This window comes from Chiroxiphia lanceolata, chromosome 9 (assembly GCF_009829145.1).
Source record: "Chiroxiphia lanceolata isolate bChiLan1 chromosome 9, bChiLan1.pri, whole genome shotgun sequence".
Classification (NCBI taxonomy): Eukaryota; Metazoa; Chordata; class Aves; order Passeriformes; family Pipridae; genus Chiroxiphia; species Chiroxiphia lanceolata.
Window position 1 is genome coordinate 11690518 of NC_045645.1, and position 22723 is coordinate 11713240.

Sequence of the window (22723 nt, forward strand, 5' to 3'; positions counted from 1 at the left end):
AATCAGCCAAATGTGCTACAGTGGCTGTGATTTGGAGTTTTTTTCCTCCCATATTTAAATTTCACCTTCACTCTTCATGAGCTAGGAACCTGCCTGAGAAATGCAGGTGGGAGTGGACACCAGAGCAGAGCCAGGATGGTGCACTGTGAAAAAACAACACGTGACAGATGTTCGTGGCATTGCTGGATGCACTTCTGGAAGTTGCTCAGATACTGCCATGATGAGCACAGTGTGAGAAGTTATATAGCATAGACTGGCTTCCCTCCGAAGGGCTCTGCGGAGTAGTAAGCGTCCTGGCCCTGATCCAGCAAGGCACTTAAGCATATGCTTAATTTTAGGCACATGAGTGGTTTCAGTGAAGACCTAAGAGAATTATTTTTAATTCACAGATCATTTAATTCAATAGGCAAGTCTGCTGCAGCATATGAAAAGTAGATCTTCATATTAAAAATACTTGGGAAATTGTCGATGAACAAACGTGTATGGCCAGCAACTGTTTCTAAAAAGCAGAATAAGGTAGACATCACCTTTATTATGGGAAAATACAAAACAGATCAGGCAAAAGCATTCACAGCTCTCTGAGAGCCATTTCTAAATTGAAAATAAGGAAAAATAAAAACTTGTAAGAACATTTATTCATTTGAAGTAGAGAAAAATTTATTCTCTTGATGTAAATAAAAACCTTGTTTGCAGATTGAGGAATTTGTTTGTGTTGAATTTCAGCATCAATTTCAATATTTTATAGTACATTTATCTACAGCTGGAGCATGACAGATTTGTGTATATTTATATGTTTGTGTACATAATACATATGTATACACACATACACAAGGATGCCCAAAGATATACATATACACAGTTTGAAAACTCGTCATTATTGCTGAAGTATAAAAAGATGCCTGATGTAGAAACTTGTCTGGAGTCTGTTAGCTTAGCGACTGCGTTCATCTGGCACCGTGGGCTCCTCACAGAAACAGGGAACTTCTTCTGTGTAGGAGCAGAATTCCATGAGATCTTGGCTGGAGATGAACGGCTTTCCTCCCTCCAGATCTCTCCAAACCTTTCCTTGACATGTTCCCTGACAATTATCCCTGACTTCTCTGTAGTCCTGCACACAAAACGTATTTCTTTTGCATCCTATTCTCCAGGTAGAAATGTCAGTGGTACATGTTGTATATGTTGGTTTTTTTTAAACAACCTCAAAAGAAAACCAGGGAATCAAATGTGCAGCTTGCATTAGTCCTATTGCTCTGGTCCTTAGAGAAAGGTGAACAGGTATTCCTGGGATGAGCGTGGGGTACAGTAGAATATATGGAATGTAGGGAAATCGTACTGAGCCTGACAAACAATTAATGACGGAGCAGATGGTGTCCCTGCAAAACATTCAATAATATATGTGTGCGTGCGCTGGAATCAGTGACTCTAAGTAGGGCAACCTAAAAAGGTATGGCACTTATCCTGTGGGCAAGTAGGACTTTACAGTTCTTTTAATAATCTCTTTATCCTGCGATTTCTCCTTTGACCCTGATTTCAAAAGCAGGAGGTCAGTCTGGCCGACCAACTGCAGACCTCCCTCTAATTGAAGTCCAGCTCTGTCCTGCGTGAGACGCTGCACCCCACCCCTCGCGCTCGCACTGGGCTGCAGCCCCAGCACTGCTCCTTTTGTCACTGATCATACCCGTGAAAATTAAATGAACATTTGGTGGTAGGCATGTTTGCAGAGAAGAAGGAAAATACTGTTATGTAAAGTGCAATAACATTTTGATACCAAGTGTAGAGGCATTCCTTGCACAAGGGAGATGAGTGTGGACGTGTCCGCCCTGATTCCTGCAGACAGTCCACAGCTCAAAGTTAACACTTTTCTTACATAGAGGTTTATTTTTCTTTTCAAAGCCTAGTTTGAAATGGTAGAATATTTTTTTGGTGCAAAAGGCCTTCATTTAAATTTTTTTAACCATCTGCTATTTTAAGATTTCCCTAGTGTAACCTTAGAAAAATGAAGAGTACATCTTTAAATCTTGTTTTGTTTGAATGAATGGGTAGATAATCCTGATCAGATGTTTCTTTAGAGAATAATGTTTAAAACGATTATGGAACTTAGCTGTCCTGTCTGTTTCCTAGGTACAGTATTTTCATTTCAATTGTGAAGTCATTAGGGGTCATCCAAGGTAACCGTTTATTAAAATAGTCCTCTTTTGTTTCAGATTTCCTGTTGAGATGCTTTAACATGTAAAAATCTCCCTGCTGATGTGTCATGTTAGCTTTCCTAACCTCTAGATAGAAACCACAAAGCAGCCTACATAGCTGTATGACTAGTTACCCACCTACATAAACAATAATTACTGCTAAGTGGGAAATTAGATGTCACATCTTAAGTCTAAATGAAAGTAAAGTATTTGAGAATACTGTCATTAAATGCTTAAAGCTAATCGCAGTTCTCTCACTCTGTTTGTTTTGTAGGACATTTGGGCTTCCAGGACAGTTTTGTCACATCAGGTGTTTTCAGTGTGACTGAGCTAGTAAGAGTCTCACAAAGTAAGTATCATTTTGTGGCCAGTTTATGTGGTTTCTGCAATGCCAGTGTTTTTTCTTTTATTCCTATTGTGCCCCTTTCCCAATTCAGAAACAGCATCTTGAAAACTGAGACTCACTTCTTCCCTGTTCTTGCTAGTGGTCAGCATTTATGTGCCACATCTTTTAATGGGCAAAAACAAAAAGGCAGAATTTTAAACTAAGTTAAAAAAAAATTGATTCTGCAAACTTGCCTGTGCAAAATGATAAGGTCATCTGGTACTCAGCTGAAAATGGACAGACTCCATATCAGAGTGCAGATAAATACCTACAGAAATCAGCTTCCCATGGCTCCTTTGGAGGATCCAAGGACTCTGACCAGACCTCTAGAAATGATCTGATCTGTGCACATAAGCCTGGAAATTTTCTTATGCTGTTTTTATCACACTGTGTTCATCCACGTCACGTGTACATGTCTTTGTGTGTGATTTTTGGGGTTGTCCAGTGCAGGTTCAGGAGTTGGAATTTGATGATTCATGTGGGTCCCTTCCAACTCAGGACGTTCTGTGATTCTGTGGTTTGTACACCTGCAAATTGCTGAAGTCATTAATAATGCCAACAACTGTACCAACTTCAGCCCTGATAATCTCACATATCTTGACTTCACCAGGCCTACGTTTTCCATTAACTGTATGGAATTCTGCCTTCTAGAAGGATTTGTTTTTTGACCTTTAAAGAATGCTAATGCCCCCAGCATGAATGACACACAGCAGCATGATCATTACAGGCTTGTCAATACTCACTAACAACAGTGAATTAAGAGTACCTGTCACCACCCTGTTCCATTGATCAAAGGTGCATCGATTGTATTTTGCTATGACATAATCCAGATAGTCCAAGGAGAGAGTATGGACAGTGTCTTGCAGAGGCATTACTGCTAAGCCAGGGCTATAGGTACTGGTCCTTTGGGGATCTGAGAAATTCTTCCCTGTGAGGGTCGTGAGGCCCTGGCACAAGTTGCCCAGAGAAGCTGTGGCTGCCCCATCCCTGGAAGTGTTCAAGGCCTGGTTGGAGCAACCTGGTCTAGTGGAAGGTGTCCCTGCCCACGGCAGGGGGTTGGAACTGTATGATCTTTAAGGTCTCTTCCAACTCAGACCATTCTATGATCTTTTGTCCAACTAGAGTGGGATAACGTGACGTTCAGCAATCACCAGTGCTCCAGATGGACCACTCAGCTGTGGGCCCCTTTAAAATCTTAGCGTGTGCAACCAATCTCTTTAGCATCAACAGTGATCAAAATGGTTCTCCTTGATGATAGAAATATTTGTTTGTGTACTGTCTCTGAGCATGTAGTTTAAGTCCTTCTGGGGCTGGAATCTGACTGGCACAAACCTAGCAGAGAATCTGTGGTTTTGAATCAGAACACAGAGTTTGTATAAGGATTTTCCTGTTTTATTTCCTCTTTTGGAAAGGCTTACACTGGCTAACACATTGGCTTTATATTAAAAATAAGATGCTACAAGGAAAGCATGGCAAGTGGGAGATACATGAATGCCAGAGTTATATGCTCTGGAGAGGGGCAGCGAGAGAAAAAGCTCAAAGAAAACATTTCTCCTGAGTTTTCTTCCCTGACAACTGGCGGGAATTTTGAGAGAAGGACAAAGTTAAGAGGACTTAGAAGTCAAGAGGAGCTGCTGAGTGCTCAGCACATTTGCAAATCAGTTCACTTACCGAAGTGCTTAACTAGGGGCTTTGGCATCTAACTCACTGTACTGAGTACACAGACTTGCTGGTACCTGCAGCCAGGGTGGACAGACCCAAGTTATCACCAGGCTTTGAACATCTCCGTGTTATGTCACTTTATTTCGGTGTGACAGCACAAGGCTTTTGAAGCCCAAAGGATTCACCCTCCCCCTCTGCAAGGCATCCCACTTCACCACAATCTTATCTGCGTTGTAGGAGCCCTGAACAGCAGAGCTGCCTCTGGACTCTGTCAGTCGTGCTCCATGTGTGCACTTTTTCTAGCTAGGAAAGTGCCCCACTCAGGGCTGGAGCCTTCCCAGCCAGCCTCAGCACCAGTCCCAGCCTCCCCCAGAGCTTGGCACTGACCTCATGAGCATCATGTTTCATGCTTATTAATTTTCCCTGATACTTTATTGTAACTAAACTAAAACACTGGGTATCAAAAATCCTAGCACTCAGCATGTTCTGCAAATTATGAACTGTGTCTGAAATGTTCCCTCTGCTTGCAGTTGAAGTGCACCACCTTCAAGGATGGGGCACCTGCATGCAGAAAGAATACAAACTTTATCATAAATAAGAAAAAAGGTGTTAGTGGGGAAAAATAAAGATATTCAGCTTTTATCTGTTCCAGACACAGGGGTTTGCACTGTTTTTCATGGGCTCTTTAATAATCCTGGGAGGTCAAGACCTCAGTTTTATATCCTGTCTACAAGCCAGCACCTCTACCAAAAATAGTGTCCCCAAAGCATATTGGGATATCACTTCAAAACTGACTCAGAGGGAAGAGTGCCAGCAACTGATTTAGCTGCTTTTGATAGCACCCTGGATTTTCCTTGGAGATGCCCCAGACATGTACTGACCAGCCGTAACCTTGTTTACTTTATGAGGTCTGAGAAGCCCACAGCCTGACATGCCCTGGCTACCCAGTAGGATATGTTTAGTGTCAAGTCTAGCAGCAAATTCCCAGGAAACTCAGTATGAATTCACATGCTCATATTCAAAGAATTATTTAACATAACAGAGCAACAAAGTGATTGCTGCATATTTGCCTAAATTGGCAGGCAAGGTCTTTTAAAGTTAATATAACCCTTGCTGGGTTGTCTACGTCTTCCTGTGTCCTGATTTGAGACCAATCTTCTTTCCAAAGAGGTCATCTTCGTATATGCCCACTGTCATTTTTCTTTCCAGCTTTCTTTTGAAAATATAATGCTCAAAATATTATTAATAAAATAATTTCCACCCAGTTTTAACTGGCCTGTGGCTACTGTTATGTAAAATTAATCTTACAAAATATTGTTCGTAGCAATTATGTGCTGGATTTATTTAGTAAAGTTTGCAGAGGTCCACATGACAAGGAGTCTCAAGTAAGAGGCAGTTGTCTCCGTCATGCAAATTTGGGGAATGAATTAATCAAGCGAAAGGTCAGCTGTTACTGTTATCTGTCTTACCTATCAGTGCTGATCATCACACTTTCTGTGCGCTATTGAACAAGTCTAGACTGTGTTGGTAACAGAAACTTGCTTTCTTCAGTCCTATAGATGCAGATTTTCTTTCAAAATGCTGCCCAGCTGCTGAGCCTTGCAGAGCCCAGTAAAACAGAGAAAATAGATGTGCATCTGAAAAACAAAGACTCCACTCCAGCCCATCTGATGTGGGTGTTGCAGATCATGCTGTCAGCTCTCCTGCATTATTAGCAGGCAGAGGGTGTGAGCGCAGCTCTAAGTGTTGTCTGTCACCCAAGATACTGAGGACACCCCTCTAGATAACAGAGACTTCATTCTTCCCTCACTGGAGAGGTCTGTGCTGGCAACAAAAGGCTCAGAGGCAGAAGCGTTGGAGATGTATGGGTCTGGGAACTGACAGCCAGCTGTTGGCCAAGTGAAACCTTCTCCTTTTCTCCCCTTGTTAGGAAAATATTCCACTGGCTGTGGGCAGCTATCTGCAGGGTACTGGAAAAGACCCTCTGCAGAAAGTGCTGGCAGAGGGGTGGCTGTAGTGCAAAGTGTACAGTCCCTTCTCTTGGCAGGAGCTGGGAGGTCGTGGCAGGTTAGAGCAGGGAGAAAGACATGGGGAACACATTCCCCTCTTGGCTTTCAGTCCGCACCACGAGCTCTTGTACAGAGAGAGCTGCTGGGAAGATCTCCTCCCTTGGAGGTCCTTCAAGCAGCCAGATAAACTGCACTGCCCAGGATGTGAAGAAAGATTTAGGATTTATGAACATTCGCTAGAGCCAAATCAAACATATTTGTTTGGTGGTGTGTTATTTGTCAAAATGACATCATTCTTCGTGCTGATAAACAAGGGAATTCTGACTGCACCCTGGACTGAAAACGCCACGCGTTGAGGTTTAACGTGTTGGCTGTGTGCAGTGAGGAGCAAGTGGGGTGACTTTTAATCCTTCTAATGAACCCGTGGCACCACAAGCACACAAATGTACCTGCAATTGCTTACTGCTCCTGTGTAAACACAGAAATGGTCCAGCTAATTATCCCTGAAACACTAATTCCACAGGTAAGAGTTGCTTCTGTGGCCAAGACATTGTGGAAAGCTCAGGATCTTGCCACAGCAATGCCAGGCTTGGTTCATGACAGCTGTCGGGGTGGAGAAAGGGGCTGAAGCTGTCCTTGCGGTGAGGGCAAGAGCTGGGAATGAGAGTGATTGCCAGTGCTCCAGGCCACAGAGTGTGGGTGTGACAGAGGTAGCACATCTTCCTCATGCCACTCATCCAGCAGCAGCTGAAACAAACTGCAGGGAAAGTCCTGTGAACCCCAGCATGTCCTGGGTGCCTGGGGCAAGATGTGAGGTACCTGGCTCTTATTGTGGGTCTGGGCCAGGCAGGTGGATGCCTTCCCTGTAGCCCAGGAGAGGAGGAGAGGTTCTCCTCCTCCTCGCAGAGCACATGTGGGAGAGCTGGGTGTGATAAACCAGCTCTCTCTGAACAGCAGCCTGTATGTTTTCTGCTATACTAAGCATTACACTAGTGAAGGCAGTTAAAGTCAGCAGCATGAAAATTAACATTTAAAAAGATACTCTATATTCCTTAGCAAAGCACTGCCATCCAAAACTCACTGTGTGGGCTTGGGTATGAGAGGGAGAAAAAAAGATTATAATAAAAAATAGACTGCAGGCATAGAGTGAACAGTTGCCGTGACCTTGCCTTTTGTATGCCATTACACAATTCAATGGCAGTCCACTCAAACCTTGCTCTCGATCAATATCCTATTAAAGCAGCACAAAAAGTCTCTATAAACTTAGTGGTTAGCTATGTTTATAAATGGAACTCAGCATAATTAGACGGTCAATAGCAGGCTGTACTTGTAATTTTAAAATGAACATCACACATTTCATATCTGTTGTATTCGGTAAGACCTCTTTGAATCTAATGATACAGTGTGGAGGAAACAAAGGCCCTGGGAAAAAAAAAAGCAACCCAGTTCCCCTTTCCTCTCAGCAGCAGCACAGTGTGTTTCCCTTTGTTTATGGAGTCACAACACAGGAAAAAGTTTATTAGTCAAATGTCATGTTTCTCCCATTTAACCTTAAACACATTATCACTTCACTGCAGTGTTACACATGTAATGATCCTAGTCACATCCCAGCCCCTCTGTAAAAATAAATACATAAGAATGGAAAAAAAGGAGAAACTAAATATTAAGGTGGCTAAAAGAAAGTGCCATATTCCAAGGGAGACAAATGCCAACTTGGCTGGTTTTATTTAGTGGGTTTCCTGTTCTGTAATTCAATAAATTTTTCAAAATAAATATTCAAATTGGGTTAAGTCAGAGGGCTTTTTCTTAATTTCTCTCTTATTTTTCTTGACATTTGGGGTGAGGAACTGAGCTGACACACTGGCAGTGGAGGGAGCAGGCTGGCAGCAAGGAGATGGTGTCCTGCATCCTGGGAGTAGCACAGTGTGCAGGCAGAGGTACCCACCTTCCTCCTCCTCCTCCTTTTGTGCAAACTACCTGCTCCTGCCCCCTCGAGCGTGTCTCATCTGCACAGGCAATTTTTTGTGATGCCAGCAGCTGAAATGGGAGCTGTGGGCTGGGTGCTGGGGGAAGAGGGATCCTTTCCCCTCACTCACCTGCAGCTCAGAGCTCTGGGTCAGGTGGCAACTTGATGCCAGTATGGAGGTGGAGAATTTTGTTTTGACTCACAACTGCAGTTTCTGACAATCTTTCCTGTTTGGGAGATGTTCCTGATCTGTCAGAAGGTCACTTTGCATTTCTTACAGGGGGAAATGGTGTGTTTTTAGTGTTGCTGCCTGGAGTTTGTTCAGGCTGCAGCATGGAAAAGCCTGTTGTGGTGGAGTGCAGCTCTCGATCATGCTGCTGCTTCGTGTGGGGCCAGAGCGTGTTCCTGGGACACAGGGACAGGGATAGGGAGGTTGTGTGGTGGATTGTCAGATGCTACAATAAGAAGGTTTAGTTTCAACAGAGTTTTGACACAATTTGAACCACTTTGATCCCTTTGCTTACGCTCCAGAGCTGCTGCCTTTGCTGGGAATCACAGAATCTTAGAATGGTTTGAGTTGGAAAGGACCTTACAGCTCATCTAGCTCCAACCCCCTGCCATGGGCAGGGACACCTTCCACTATCCCAAGTTGCTCCAAGCCCTGTCCAGCCTGGCCTTGGAACTTCCAGGGATGGGACAGCCACAACTTCTCTGCACCACCAGTGCCAGGGCCTCACCACCCTCATAGGGAAGAATTTCTTCCTAGAAATCTTGCAAATAAATGCAAGTGGCCCCTTCTCATCAGCTTTCTGACCTGTGAGAGGTAGGCAGTCCCAAAGGCAGTGTGAAAAGCCATTTGGAGCAAGCTCGGGTGCCTCCTGGGTGGGCTGGCTGCTCCATGCCCACTCTTGTGGCACATTGCACTGCAAAACACAGGGATGCGTAATGCAGGCAGGGAGCTGCAACCAAATTCCATCTGGGAAGAAGAGTCAAAGACTCGACCCGACCTTCTGCCATGCAGATGAAAATCATTAACCCCTTCCTGATGGTCTCAGGGTGGACTCTATATGTCAGGGTAGCTCTGCACATCAGCACATGGTTGTGATTTATGATAGTATATAGGAGAACTGTGAGCAAAGGTACAAATAGCCTTTGGTGGAAGACAGGCACCGAGTCTGTCCCTGACAGTAAGGCAGGAGAAGGGATTTTGGAACAACTCAGTCCTGTGCAACCTTTGCCATGGCACTTCTGTGGCCAGAGACCTTGAGCTGGTGGTGGCAGGGTGGTGGCTCCTGTGCAAGGACTGCCAAGGGGTTCAGGTCCTGGCCTCCATGGCCATGTCAGGTACTTTAACATCTGCTGGTATATATTAGAGGTGGGGTTTGTTTTTTAATCCTCTGGTTGCAAACTGGCTTTTGAGTGTGGCAAGGTGTTTTGGCCAGTGACCAACAAAGCATCCTTCATGTTTGCTACCCCTGTGTGGTCAACCCTTTCTACTTTGCACTGAGTTTACACAGCATTAACAATGCAATGTTCCTACTCCACCCCTGCTCTGGACACACATTCCATTTTCCTATAGGGCCAACTCAAGAAATACCCAGGATTTGGAGAGAGGGCAATAAACACAGGTGGAGAGAGAAAGAAGAAAAGCATTACCCACATACCAGTTTTTCTTTCATATCTATTTGGAATAAAAATGTTTCATAAATCTAGCAATGCCCAGAAAGAAATGGTGCTTTAATTTAGTGCTTGGCTTTTTATATTCCTCTTTGGAAAACAGTATTCTTAACCTCTAAGTTCGGCTTTGGGAGTTAGAGGGTGCAGAGGAATTGCTCAGGAAAGGGTTTGCAGAGCACAGATCTGTTTGGCAAAGAAGTTGCTGAAAACTGTGGAGTAGATGCTGCAGAGAGTACCTTTATGATTGATTTCCATTCAAGTCAGACTGACTGCAGTGTGGTCATTTTTCTAACCCATAACTGCACACACTGCAGCAGCCTGCTATCTGCAGGGTGTCTGAATTATAGCAGTCCATGTCCCTGTTACCTTTTACACAAATTACTTACACTGGTTTCTTTTTTCATGCAAATTCATCAGTTTTACAGTCTCTTGTAGCTGCTGTCAGGAAACTGTTGCAGAAAGCACAAATTGATAAAATGAGTTAATTTTACTGTGCTTAATTTTTCTTTGTGTTAACACACCCTCTCATATACCCAGTGTGGAGGAAGCATATGATAGTTAAGAGAAGATATCAAAGGATTTGAGTGTTCTCATCATAAATTACTTCCCAACTTAATTCCTTTTGATGATCATTCCAGATTTTCTCAAGTTTTAATGGTGTTGTGTATTTTCCGTCCCTATGCTTTTAAAAGTCCGTGGCTATCCAAGCTGTTCCCTTTCTGTCTCAATGACGTTCTTAAAAGATTCTTGCCAAACAACAACTAATTGTCTTGTGGGGATGATGAGGCAGCTGCAAAGCTACATTATTCCTCTGTCAAATTTGACATTGTGAGCTCCTTAAGGCTTGGGGTGAAAAACTGGCCCTGCTACAGTCAATGGCAGCACTCCCAGCCCAGACATGTTAGCTGGGTGATAGGAGCTATCCTGTCTTCATTTCCTCACTCCTGCCCCATCAGACTGAAAGACTTTTTCATGTTTGAAAATGGGCCAGATTCTCAGACCAAAGATTAAACTTGGCTCAGCATCCTTGTGTGGCACTGAGACTGCTTTGCCTTTGTGGCTGTGAATCAGGGCTCCCAGACAATACAGCCCAGGCCAAGCTTGTTCATTTTATTGTGCAAGACACCCTTTTTCAGATGGCTCTGAAATATTAGAGAAAATCATGATCTGTAATTGTCAGCTCCCAAAGATGTATTGTCCTGTAAATCACACTGGAACGGCAACAGTGGACATGGTACCATTTGCTGTGTAGTGGCATTTCTGCATGAAATCCATTCTCTGTTGACTTTAACATTAAGCTGCTCTGTTCCTTGTCTGTTCACACAAGAATACTGCACATGGCTTGTGCCCGAAAACTTCAGGGTGTGCAGGAATTCATTGTGTTTAATGTAAAGCCAAAGCTCTAGGACAGAGAAATTTCAGGTATTCATATCCCTTACAATAAAACTTCAGTGAAGGATAAGGTGATGAGAGTTGAACACTGGAAGCTCTCTGCTGGATAAAACTTTTGGGGAGTCATACGTCTCTAGTTCTGATTTAACTGGAGAAGAGACCAGAGGAAAAATCAGATGCTCTCAGGCACAAAAGAACTCAGGTTTCTAATGTGATTTTGAAACTTCTGTGCTTGTGGATGTACATCACGTATACCCCAAAGGTCTTGAGGTGTGTATTTCCCTGCCTATGCTGCTTATAGATCCTGCCAAGCCCACAACAGGGATGATGCAGCCTGTCTGTAACCGTTCCAACAGATTCAATGTTGTCCTAAAAGCAACAAGTTTCATTAAATGTTAGATTGATATCAATAGAAAAGCAGTGCTTAAAGAAAGTAGTGCCATAATTGTTTAATTTTTTTATTAAAAAGAAGTAGCTTTGGAGGTATGCAAAGAAGAGTGTATGTCATGGAACATTGTGTTGATAAAATTTCTGTCTTCTCGATTGCAACAGCAGTTACCATTAGCATTTCCTAATTTCCGTGTCCCACCTGTTCTTACCATGAAACTAAACACTCTCACGAGGAAGAAGAAAGTGATTTTGAAGTGCAATTCATACCATATTCACATGACTTACTGACTGCAATCTCTTTTGTTTCCCCAGCACCGATAGCTGCAGGAACAGGCCCTAATTTCTCCCTCTCAGATTTGGAAAGTTCTTCATACTACAGCATGAGCCCAGGAGCAATGAGGAGGTCTTTACCTAGCACATCCTCTACCAGGTAATTTAATCTCTGCCTACTACCAGGTTCCTTGGAAACCCAGGCCAGCATCATTACTCATCTGGGAAAGTAACCATTAAATTCTTTGACAAGCTGTTTGGGGGCCTCACGATGTGGAGCTGTTTCACATTCACAGAGTCGAATGTTCACCTGCATTGCTGTAAAGTTCTTTTTACATGTAGAAATCTCAAAGAAAAACTGCTGCATTGGCTTGTGTAACTTCTGGCTTGTATCTATGTGTATCAGGAGAAATTTCACTGGAACTGTTGAGTTTCAGTTGTGGCAGAAGAGAATTTGAAGAATATTGAGATGTGAGGAAAGTCTTAAGATAGACTTACATGTATTCTTTATTGCAAAAAGTGTTACCCGTGAGACTAACATCGTTTTAGGGCCTTGGCCTGTAAAGCTTTCTAGTTTTCATAAAGCATTTAGAAATTTGTGACTCAGCCTTTGGAAAACTGAATTGTTAATGCAGATGACTACCCAGGCTGATTTTGATTTTGGGTTAGATGCCAACTATCAAACAAGGATGTTTTTTATTTTTTACCTTTCCCTTTAATCATCCATGAGATTAGATTTATAAACAAGCCCAGTCACTCGAGTAGTCTTGAACACTATTAAGGAACTAGATTGATTTTTTTTTTCCCCCACAGCCAAAATAGCTCACTTATTTCAAAGACATGACAAGAAAGTCTAACTCCAGCCCAATGTTCTTCTACATTTTCATCTCAGCCTACAGTGCAACCAGTTTTGCAGTAAGCAAGTACACATGTAAAAAATCTCAATAGTTTGAATATAGCTGTTGTTTTTATTTAAAAAATAATAATCTTTAACGAGAGGCTCTTAGCAATAACTTCTTACAGTTTACAGTGATTGGAAGAACATTCTACTTCTTACACTTAGTGTGCATGTTATGAAGCTTGGTGACTACAATTCCCATTACACATCAATTAAAAACTTGGTGCTGTTCCTTTTTTGCCTGTAAACTGTGTAGCCTACAGCACTCATCATTAGCACCATTCTCAGGTAGAATTTACTGGTGATTCCAGAAGCAAAAGTGAGGTTATTAATGTTACTTAAGAGCTCAGTTGTTGCTCCTCTATTCTTCTGCAAATAGCTACCACTGATAAGGAGCTAATTATAAACAGCATGGGTAGTTAATAACTTGGTAATATGTTTGTTTTCCTCTCATTAGGCTGTTCCCAGTCAGAAAAAAAAATTCTTTAAATACACAGACTCAGCAGAATTATCAGGCAGTAATTATATTGTATGCACACAATTTCCCCTATTGACACATAACAATTCTCTAAATTAAGGAATGGCCAAACCTGCATTCCACACATACTGTAAGACTTATTCTTCCTGTTTCTCACCAACTGATTTTGCAAACCCGCCAGCTCCTACCTGTGCAGAGCTTCAGGTGGGGAGGCTGCAAGTTCTAAACCAATAGGAATTGCAGTGGAAGATTTTATGTCTGTTAAATATGTTCCCCCTACACAGAGGAGCCTGTTCTTGAATGCCTTAAGTCTTAATAGAATACAGATTTGGGGAAAAAAAGTGAACTGATCCAGCCTTGGAAAAGTACTTAGAAGAGAAATTCTCAGTAATGTCCCCATGCAGTCTGTACAACTCATTATGGAAAACAGAGCCAAGCTGAGTGTCTTTGGCTCCGGGATCCTCTCCCTGCAGAACTGCCGGAGCCAGTGGCCACCAGAGACCACTGAAAGGGCTCTTCTGTGTCCTGAGCCTTTGGCAAGGGAGGTGTGATATAGCACAGGGGATCTTTTAATGCTGATACTGGCCAGAGATACCTATTGGAGGCTTTCTGTGCTTGCTGGCACTCAGCTGCAGAGTCAAATGCTTATTCTTGTAGGATAACATGAACATTTGAACCAAAAATGGATTCTTCCATCATTCACTTGTCTGCGTTTCTTCTTATGTGAAATGTGGATTAATTTAAAAGATTGAAAATAGAAGTTCGGACTGATAAACAGTTTGCTTTCAGAATAAGCTGTGAAAAAATCTGGCGGTTAAAATAAGTCTCATGTGTCACCACGTATTCATTCCAGTTACAAAAAACACACAATGCAAATTAAATTACTGCCTCTTCATTGACCTCTGTGTACTTTGAAAATATCCTGCTTTTGGAGCTGTAAAAGCTTAAATGTCAAACTATCTTCTAGTTAAACTAGCACGTGTTTAGGGGGTCAGTCTGGACACTGAAAGGTTGTTTTGTATCTCAGTGGAGCTTAGTCATTGGATAGGAAGCAAATCAGAAACAAAAAGTGGATGCTGAGAGGTTAGGTGGTCAGGATGTCTCTTCAGGATTCACACCTTCCCCTTCCCAGGACTTAAATCCATTATAGCTTCCATAACCAAGTTAGTCTCAAGCAGGGCTAGCAAGGTATGTTCCAACAGACGTACCAGGGTTCCTTTTCCATACAGATATAGCCTTTATTCTGTGTTTTTGCTTTCTCAGCTCTACAAAACGTCTCAAGTCTGTGGAGGATGAGATGGACAGTCCTGGTGAGGAGCCGTTCTATACTAGCCAAGGGCGGTCTCCAGGCAGCGGCAGCCAGTCAAGCGGATGGCATGAAGTGGAGCCAGGTAAGCCACGGCTCTCCAGAGCCCGAGATCTTCATCTTCACTTGCTCTGTTTTGTTATCAGAATTCTGTGTAGACAGGTGATCAGTTCTAGACATCTTGTAACTTCTGGGAAACAGTCAGTCTAATGAAAATATGGTAGTGGTTTTATTGCTCCTGCAGCTGTGAATGTTTCTGTAGTGTGTCACTTCTGTGTTTTGGCCAAATATCTGAAGTATTTAAATAATGCAGCAAAAGATAGGCGGTCTTTTTTCCTGTCAAAATGTCCAGATTCTGTTGTGGGATAGCTTTTTCTAGCAAAAAGCAGTACCTGTCTGGGCTGTGCCCCATCAGTTATGCTGCTTAAATAAATATCCCAAAACTTATATAAGGTAGAAGGACTTTTCAAGCATTATACAACACTTGAGCTCACTTAGTAATGACTTTTAAGAGACTTACAGAAGGAGTTGTTTTATTAATCTGTAATGCTGTGAAGTGTGATTGGAGGCTTCATATCAAAATAGATATCACTGGGTGCTACACTTCAGAAGGTTGAGGAAGCAGCTCTTCGGTCTCTCTTCTCAGTTAATTTTTGTGTGTGATCTTTCTTGTTGATCATTTTTTTGGGTTGTTATGTTTCATACTTAACTGTCCATTGATCACTTATCCTGAGATCATCTGGGTGCTTAATACTATTGGAAATATTTTTCTGGGTCAGTGCTACATGCATAGGTGAAGTTAATGCCTCAGTGTTGCTTACAGCTAAATAATCAAGTATTTATTGCCAATAAAAATATCAGAAGTCCTATTTGTTAGAGGAAGGCAAGCAGTGCCTTCATCTCCAGCCTCCCAGGGTTTGAGAAGGTCCTCTATAAATGCAAAAGATCTTTCGCAATAGGTATTTTTTGTCTTTCTTGTTTGTTTGGATTTAAAATAGTTTGGGTTTGGTTTGTTTGGAAACAACACATGCTTGTTCAGGGCACTGTGTATAATGAACTATACAGCACAGAAAAGTAAATTCGACCTGAACAGCATTAAAATCAGTTCTGTGGGCACTTGGCCAGCCACCTATATCCTTCATCATGTAGGAAACATACCCACAGCTTTCTCTGGAGACCCTGTCAAACAGCTGTCCTTTACAGCATGCCCAGAAAGTCACCAAATTTGGGCTATTCCAGACTGGGAGGGGACTGATTCCTGTGCCTGGGAGCCCTTGGAGGATCCCCTGCCAGCTGCCCTCTCTGCTCTAATGAGGAGGAGCCAGCTTGTGGGCCCTTATTGACTGCAGATGTGGCACTTTGGCAGGAGGAGAGGGTGGACCTGCAGGCAGACAAGTGCCAGGCTCCCCGTGACTGCCTTGCCACTGCCGTCCCCAGGGCTCTGGTGTTTGCAGTGAGGTGTCCTGCTCTGTAGGCACCAGAGGCTGTTTCCTCCATCAGCTCCAGGCTCCAGATGATGTAAGGGAGAGCTTCACCTTGTACTAAACCGGTCTGCTCATGGAGCAGCAAAAACACACACCAAAGCTCAGTGCACAGTGAAAGGGAGAGATCACAACCTCCTGTGCAGGCACAGATGGCTAAAAGCTGAGTGGGTCACTGCTTCTACATCATTGTCAGACGGGGGAACAGCTCCCTCCAAAGTTTGGGGTACTCTTTGTTAATGACAAATGTTCTCCATTTGTGCAACAGCCAGAGGTTGGCTATTAATTTTGCTGTCACCTCTGGTGGTTTTCCCCACATGTGGTCATTACCTCTGGCTCATCCAAGTCCTGGCTAGATGGTGGCACTGAGCTGCTGAGCTAAGCAAGAGAAGTGCCTAAAGCCTTACACCTCGGAAGCACCTCCACCACCTTGCTCCATTGGGTGCCCATTGTGAAGAAGCGCAGCTACCCATGTCAAACTTCCTGAGGTGCTCAGAAAGGCAAGAACAAGTCAGAGGAGAGAAGGTTCTTCCTTCCTGATGACCTTCCTCACTTATTATAGAAAAATCCCAGATTCTGCTTAGTCTTGCCTGTAAAATGGCAGACAATCACCTTGCAGCATCAGGGACTCTAGCCAGGTACCAACTCGATATAGCTCAGATTCACCAAGCCATCTATCACTGTCACAGCTATGAAGAAAAAGAGCTTTATCCTGCCCATGTGGGATGCACTTCCAAGCCACCCTTGTGCTATATCCACACAGCCCCCCCCCAGTGCTTCTGCCATGGCTTTCCAGCAGCCTGTCCTCTGAATTCATTGCCTCAGCTTCTCTGTAAAACAGGGTCACTGCAAGAGCACGGCTGACAGAGAGATTACCTGAAGAGCCACAGCTCATCGGTGGTGAAGGACAAAACAGTACTGAAGTGTCCTTCCATGCCAGGGCAGCGATGGTGTGTCACTGGCATGAGGTGCTCCACCAAGGGACACATCCTGCTGTGGTCTGTGCACAGACATCACACCTGGGTCTGATATTAACATGTGACCCTTTGTGTTTCACACGGGTATTTCATCTCCAGAAGTGTAAAATGTTTTATGAGTCTTCAGTGGGGCATCTGCCTAGAAAATAAATTGGTCCTCTAAAAGCTGTACAAGTGATGTTAACATTCCCTATTACCCAGTGGCTTGCCGCGACATTCCTCTCTGAGAGAGAGCTTTGGAGTCTGGACCTGTTTCAGATCTATCCTTTCTGATGTCTTTATTTACAGAAAAAGGCCTTGCCATTTATTTAATCTACAATCAAAATGGTGGCACAGTTTTAACATGGAATAATCTCTGAGCTTCAGTGTTTTGGTTTTTTTCTCAGTGAAATTCACAGTAGAAGTCTGAAGACTAAGCCCATCTTTTTGTTTGACTTGGCATTTCTTCCATGCAATTCATTTTATGCTGCATGGGATAACACAGGTATCAGCAGTGCAGAATGAAGCGGGTTCAGAAGACAGGCTGAAGTTTTAACCTGTGCTGGCAGAGTAGTGTAAGCCAGGTTTCCAAACTCCATAATTAAACCCTGTTCTTTGGGTTACTGGCCAAACAACAGGAGGAAGAAATCAGACCAAGAAAAGGAAGCTTAGACTTGTCTGTGGGATGGCTGCTCTGGCTGGGAAGGAAAGTTCAGAGAGGAGCCAGCAGCCAACTTCCCAACCCAGTAGGATCCACACCAAAGATAATAATATATCCTTTGGCTTTATTGCCTCTGAGTAGATTGCTTCCTCACAAGAGATTTAGATTTATGCAGAGATAGCTTCTTGGCCTATATGCCTTGACAGGTTTATGGGAGCGAGAGGATGAATATTCTGTCTCTGTGTGTTGCATTTGCTTAATTTTGAGGTGTGCACATGAGAAAGAGGGGAGATTCAGACATAGGAGCAGGTGTGAAGCATCCGCGTGCTCATGGCACAGAGACTGTGAGAGGGTGGTAGTAAAGGATGTTGCCTGGGACAGTGCAGGAAAATTAGGGGGAAATAGGAGAAATGCACTTGAAAGACAGCAAAACATAGAAGAGAAAGGAAAAATGAGAAAACAGTTACAGACTATACAGAAGGGAAAAAGAACAAATGCCAGGAAAACAAAGATTTGACTTCCTAGAAAGGAAATATGAAATGGAATATGTAAACTCCTCTTAGAGCACTCCAGGCAGAGGGTTATTTACCGCCAGCCGTGACTAGTCGCTCTACATCTGTCTCCATTTTTTTCTCTTGAACAAATTCCCTTTTTGGATACTTTCTCCCTGCTTTGCTTCCCTGTGATTGCCCCTGTAAGTGGTCTTTGGAGGGCAGGCTGTATACTCAGAACATATGTGCAAACTGGCAGGAGAACAGAAGAGGACAAAACCACTCTGTGTGCTATTTAGATTAGGCAGTGGATGCTTCCCCTGTGCCTACTCTTGGGTCCCTGCTGTGTGCAGGATACAGGCTGCACCTATTGTCCATCCACAGCCCTTCCTCTGAGCTTTCACATGCTCTGCTTGGAGCACCCGGACGTCTGTCTTATGTGGAAACTTTGCTGGGTGTAGATCCCACATGCCTCACCCACCTGGTTGTAGATCCTGTGTGCTTCACCCACTAGCAACACTACCTTTCCATTTGCAGCATTTCAGTCTTATAGCAATGAGCAAAGACTCAGCCTTGTGTTTTTACATCCAGATACTTCTTGCAACCAAGGATGCAGCACTCTCCTTATACGTCAGATGTGACAGCCAAAGCAAAACTCAACATTAATCCCATGTTGCTTGTACTGTACTCCTTGAGTCTCACATCCATTTACCTGCATTCAAAAGCTCCTGGGGAGCTCTCCGGCCTAAAAAGGCTGGAGTCTGCCAGAAAAGATGAATTTCCTTTCACAATAGGAAGGCTTAGGAAGTAAAACAAAGCAGACATGTAGTAAATTACTTCTGCTTTTCAAATACCTTTTGTAGTATCCTCCTTACCATTACTTTATCTCAGCACTTTCAGTACATAACTCTTATTAACTGAGAAGAAGGGCAAGAGAGGATAAAGATGATGTTAGCAAGAAAATAAGGCAACATCACACTGGCTTTGAACTCCTGCACAAAGCTGGCCTGTGTTCAGTTCTGTGGCAGCTCTGCTTGGAATGGAGGTAAGCCATAATTACAGGTATACAATTTTTAATTCCATAATAAGAGAAGATTGAGTTAATGTATATCTGTATTCCACTTATGCATTTTTTTTAATGCGTTCTCTTGATCCAGTCCAGAAGTAATGTTCACATTGTGCTCCGTCAGTCATTTTGTGAAGCATATGGATGGTGTTTGCCAATTCTGCTCCCATTGTGTTTCTACAGCATGGCATGGAAAAAAGTTTAAGATGCAAATTCAGAGCATCCTGTTGGTTTCTTTACTTAGATCTTCTACTTGTTTCTTTACTTAGATCTTCTAGTTGTATTCTTAAATCTTCTACTTGTGTTTCCACAAGGTAGTTTAGTCCCTAGAGGACAGTAATCTCAGGAAAGGTACATGTTTGTACTGCTTGCACCTCTTGAGATATCTGAAGGGACAATTAGCTCTGCTTTGATTGTCGTCTTGACCAGCTTGGTTTGCAAAATGGCTGAAGCTCTGTAGTCCTTCTTCCACTGAAAGACTGATGGGACTGTTCATGTCCTGGTCATCCACCTCCCCTTGCCTCAACTCCATCCTGGCTGTTCTCCTCCCATCATGCTCTGCTGGGCTTTTGTGTGTCTTCACCTTGGAAACCCCAGGAACCAAATGAGACTTTCAGTGCAAAAACATTAACGAATCAGTAATACCACTTGCAATGAATGTCTGAAAGAGAAAATCACAGTTCCAGAGGCTTATGACACTGATAATTTTATATGAACCTGCAGTAAGCTCGAGAGCTTCCCGTTAGACTGCTGGACACGTCTTCAGTAGTAACGATGCTATTAAAGTCAGCCTCATGATTGCTCGTTAAACCACTTGGGCTACTGCTGCTTGTTCTCATGCCAGCATCTATGGGTCTGTCTGAAAACAGGTTCTGAGGAATTTCTATGCAACCAAGGAGCTGAGATCTTATTTTGGAGTATTTCTCTTGCAGTGGCAGTGACACCTAACTTAATGGTGCCGTGCCTCTCCCCACTGCTGGTTGTGGAACAACCACATGCAGGCAACCAGTCCAAACTCTTGTTTCAATAATGCTTTTCTTAAGTCTGGCAGGGGCTTTCTTCTCAGCACGCAAGAAAACTTCTTCATATTTACTAAGAAACTTTTTATTTATGCCGTATGCATTAGAAAGACTCATTCAGGCAGAGCTCAGATGACCACAAGAGTTTGTTTTCAAAGTCTGTTTGGAATTATATCTTGGAAATTCGAGAGAAAGTGGTGTAAGGGAGATCCTAGATTGTGTTCTTTATGCATTCTTTATGCCCTAAACACAGTTGTTGCCTGGCACTGCCTAGAAGATAAAATATGTGTAGTGTGTCCCAGCATCACTGATGCAGAGTGTGTCTGATCTGTCCTCAGGCAAAAGGTCTATGGACTCATCAAAGGACTTGATGCCGTGCACTAACTCAGAGCCCAGAGAAGTTTCCAATGATTGTGCTACATTACTGCCAATGATTCAAGGGACTGACTGCAGAAAATATGATGAAAAACATGAGAACCATGTATTATACAAAATAAGGAATAGAAAAATAATCCCTTTTTACTGGGAAAACATTCAGCTTCAGACCTGCAGTATTCAGTATCAAATAATTCTCTGGCACTACTTTGCAGTAACTTGCTATAGTGGGCAGTTTTCACTGGATTGTTACTAGACACAGGAATTTCATGATCTCTATTAATTTCCTTGAACTAAACTATTTGGATACTCATAGACCTATTGAAGAAAGACAAAACCTAGGAAACATCACATTTCCTTAGACTCGAGGAGGTCTACACTCAGGATCCCTGCCAATGATACTTACTCAGTATTTCCCAGATGTGACATTGTCTTGCCCTCCAATTCTCAGTGTGTAAAGTCAGGCAGCACACTCCCAGAGCCATTCCAATCGTACCTGCCTTGTGCTGCAGCTTCATTACACACCTCAGCACATCTACCAGCAGGCACCAGGGCTATTTTTTTCCTCCATTGAACTTAATATCTTAAGACAGTGGGAACGTTTCACACAGAATGGGTTAGGTTGAAATGGGCCACAGTGGGGTCATCTGGTCCAACCTCCCTGCTCAAGCAGGGTCATCCCAGAGCACATGGTAAAGGATTGTGTCCAGTCTTGAATATCTCCAGTGAGGGAGATTCTTCAACCTCTCTAGGCAATCTGTTCCAGTGCTCAGTCACTGCACAATACAGAAGTTCTTCCTCCTGTTCAGGAGGAACTTCATGCTTCCATTACTGGTACATGGAGTTAAACATGGGCTCATGTGCATGCAACTGCCTAAAAATCTGGCTTCAAGTGAATAGGTAGATGCTTGAAGTGAAATGTGTGATGGGAACATACTTCAAGGAACTCCAGCAGCTGTAGAATACAGAACTTTTCTGAAATGTCTTTTTTCATAGAGTCCATGTGTTCCCGTATCCCTGCTCTCTGGATTACAGTATCCCATCAAAACACAAGCTGCCCAGTGGTTTTCAAGAACATAAGATTTTTCTTTTCTTCTAAGAGCAATAACACTTATCAACTTTTACTGAAATACCATATCAGCTCCTTGTCACTGGCAGTCTACAGTTCCTGCCGCTAAAAGTTTAATGCATTTACAGGAGCACTTAGGCATCAAGACTTTGATATCACAATCTGTTAGTCACAGGTGCTACATGATAGGTTTGTGTTAGCACATTATAGATCTTTTATCAGATACTGCACAAAATGTGTGTGTTTCTCTGCCAGGCAATCAGAATCAGGCTGCTGCATAGCTGATGAGTTACTCACCAATATAAGTTGTTGTTTATTTTAAACAGAACTTTTCCAGAACTGCACCTTAATGGATATCTTAAACTCTAATTGGTCAAGGCCAGCGAAGACCAAGAGCTTAATGGAGCCAGGAAAAATGCAGCAGGTACATAGTGGTGCTTTAAGCATTGTCAGTCTTTTGCCATGGCATTCGTCAAGACAAATGATTAACACTGCTCATTTGCCATAACAGACAGAATCACTTTGACAGCAAATTACCACTGGATCAATAGCTCAGCTTTTCTTTGGCAATTCATGTAGTAGCATGAGACCTGTGACAACATGCCATGCTGCTGGCATTGCTGCTTCAAAGTCATGGAAGGAAGTTAGAGGTGGGGTAAGAACTATTGATTGAAAAAGTTCAGATTGAAAAGTTCTAGATGGTTTCACATCCCTCCAAGGCTTTTTTTTTTTTTTCCAGACGCTGGACAACACAACAAGCTTGGCCCTGAAATTCAGTCTAAACTGTACTTTCCATTTTTAATAAAATTAGTAATCCCATGCAAGTGTTAGAGCACATGCCTCAGCTTTGCTGTAATCCCCTGAGGAAAACATCCCTTCAGTATGGTCTCGGAGAAGTCAGTCGGTCAGTCAGTGTTGTGGCTTTGCTTCTCACATCCAGTTCCAGATGTCAGGAAATGCATCATTTAAAAATGACTATGGAGCTG

General features: G+C 43.0%; 1 protein-coding gene across 16 annotated transcripts in view; it reads left to right on the plus strand.

Annotated features, from left to right (window-relative positions):
- The window catches only part of NFIA (nuclear factor I A), a 410936-nt gene that overhangs the window by 318502 nt on the left and 69711 nt on the right, over positions 1-22723 (plus strand). For all 16 annotated transcript variants that reach the window (XM_032696705.1, XM_032696706.1, XM_032696704.1 and 13 more), the window contains 3 exons: positions 2461-2535; positions 11980-12097; positions 14577-14704. In XM_032696705.1, coding sequence (XP_032552596.1) covers positions 2461-2535; positions 11980-12097; positions 14577-14704 — 321 coding nt within the window. The remainder of the gene's footprint in view (positions 1-2460; positions 2536-11979; positions 12098-14576; positions 14705-22723) is intronic.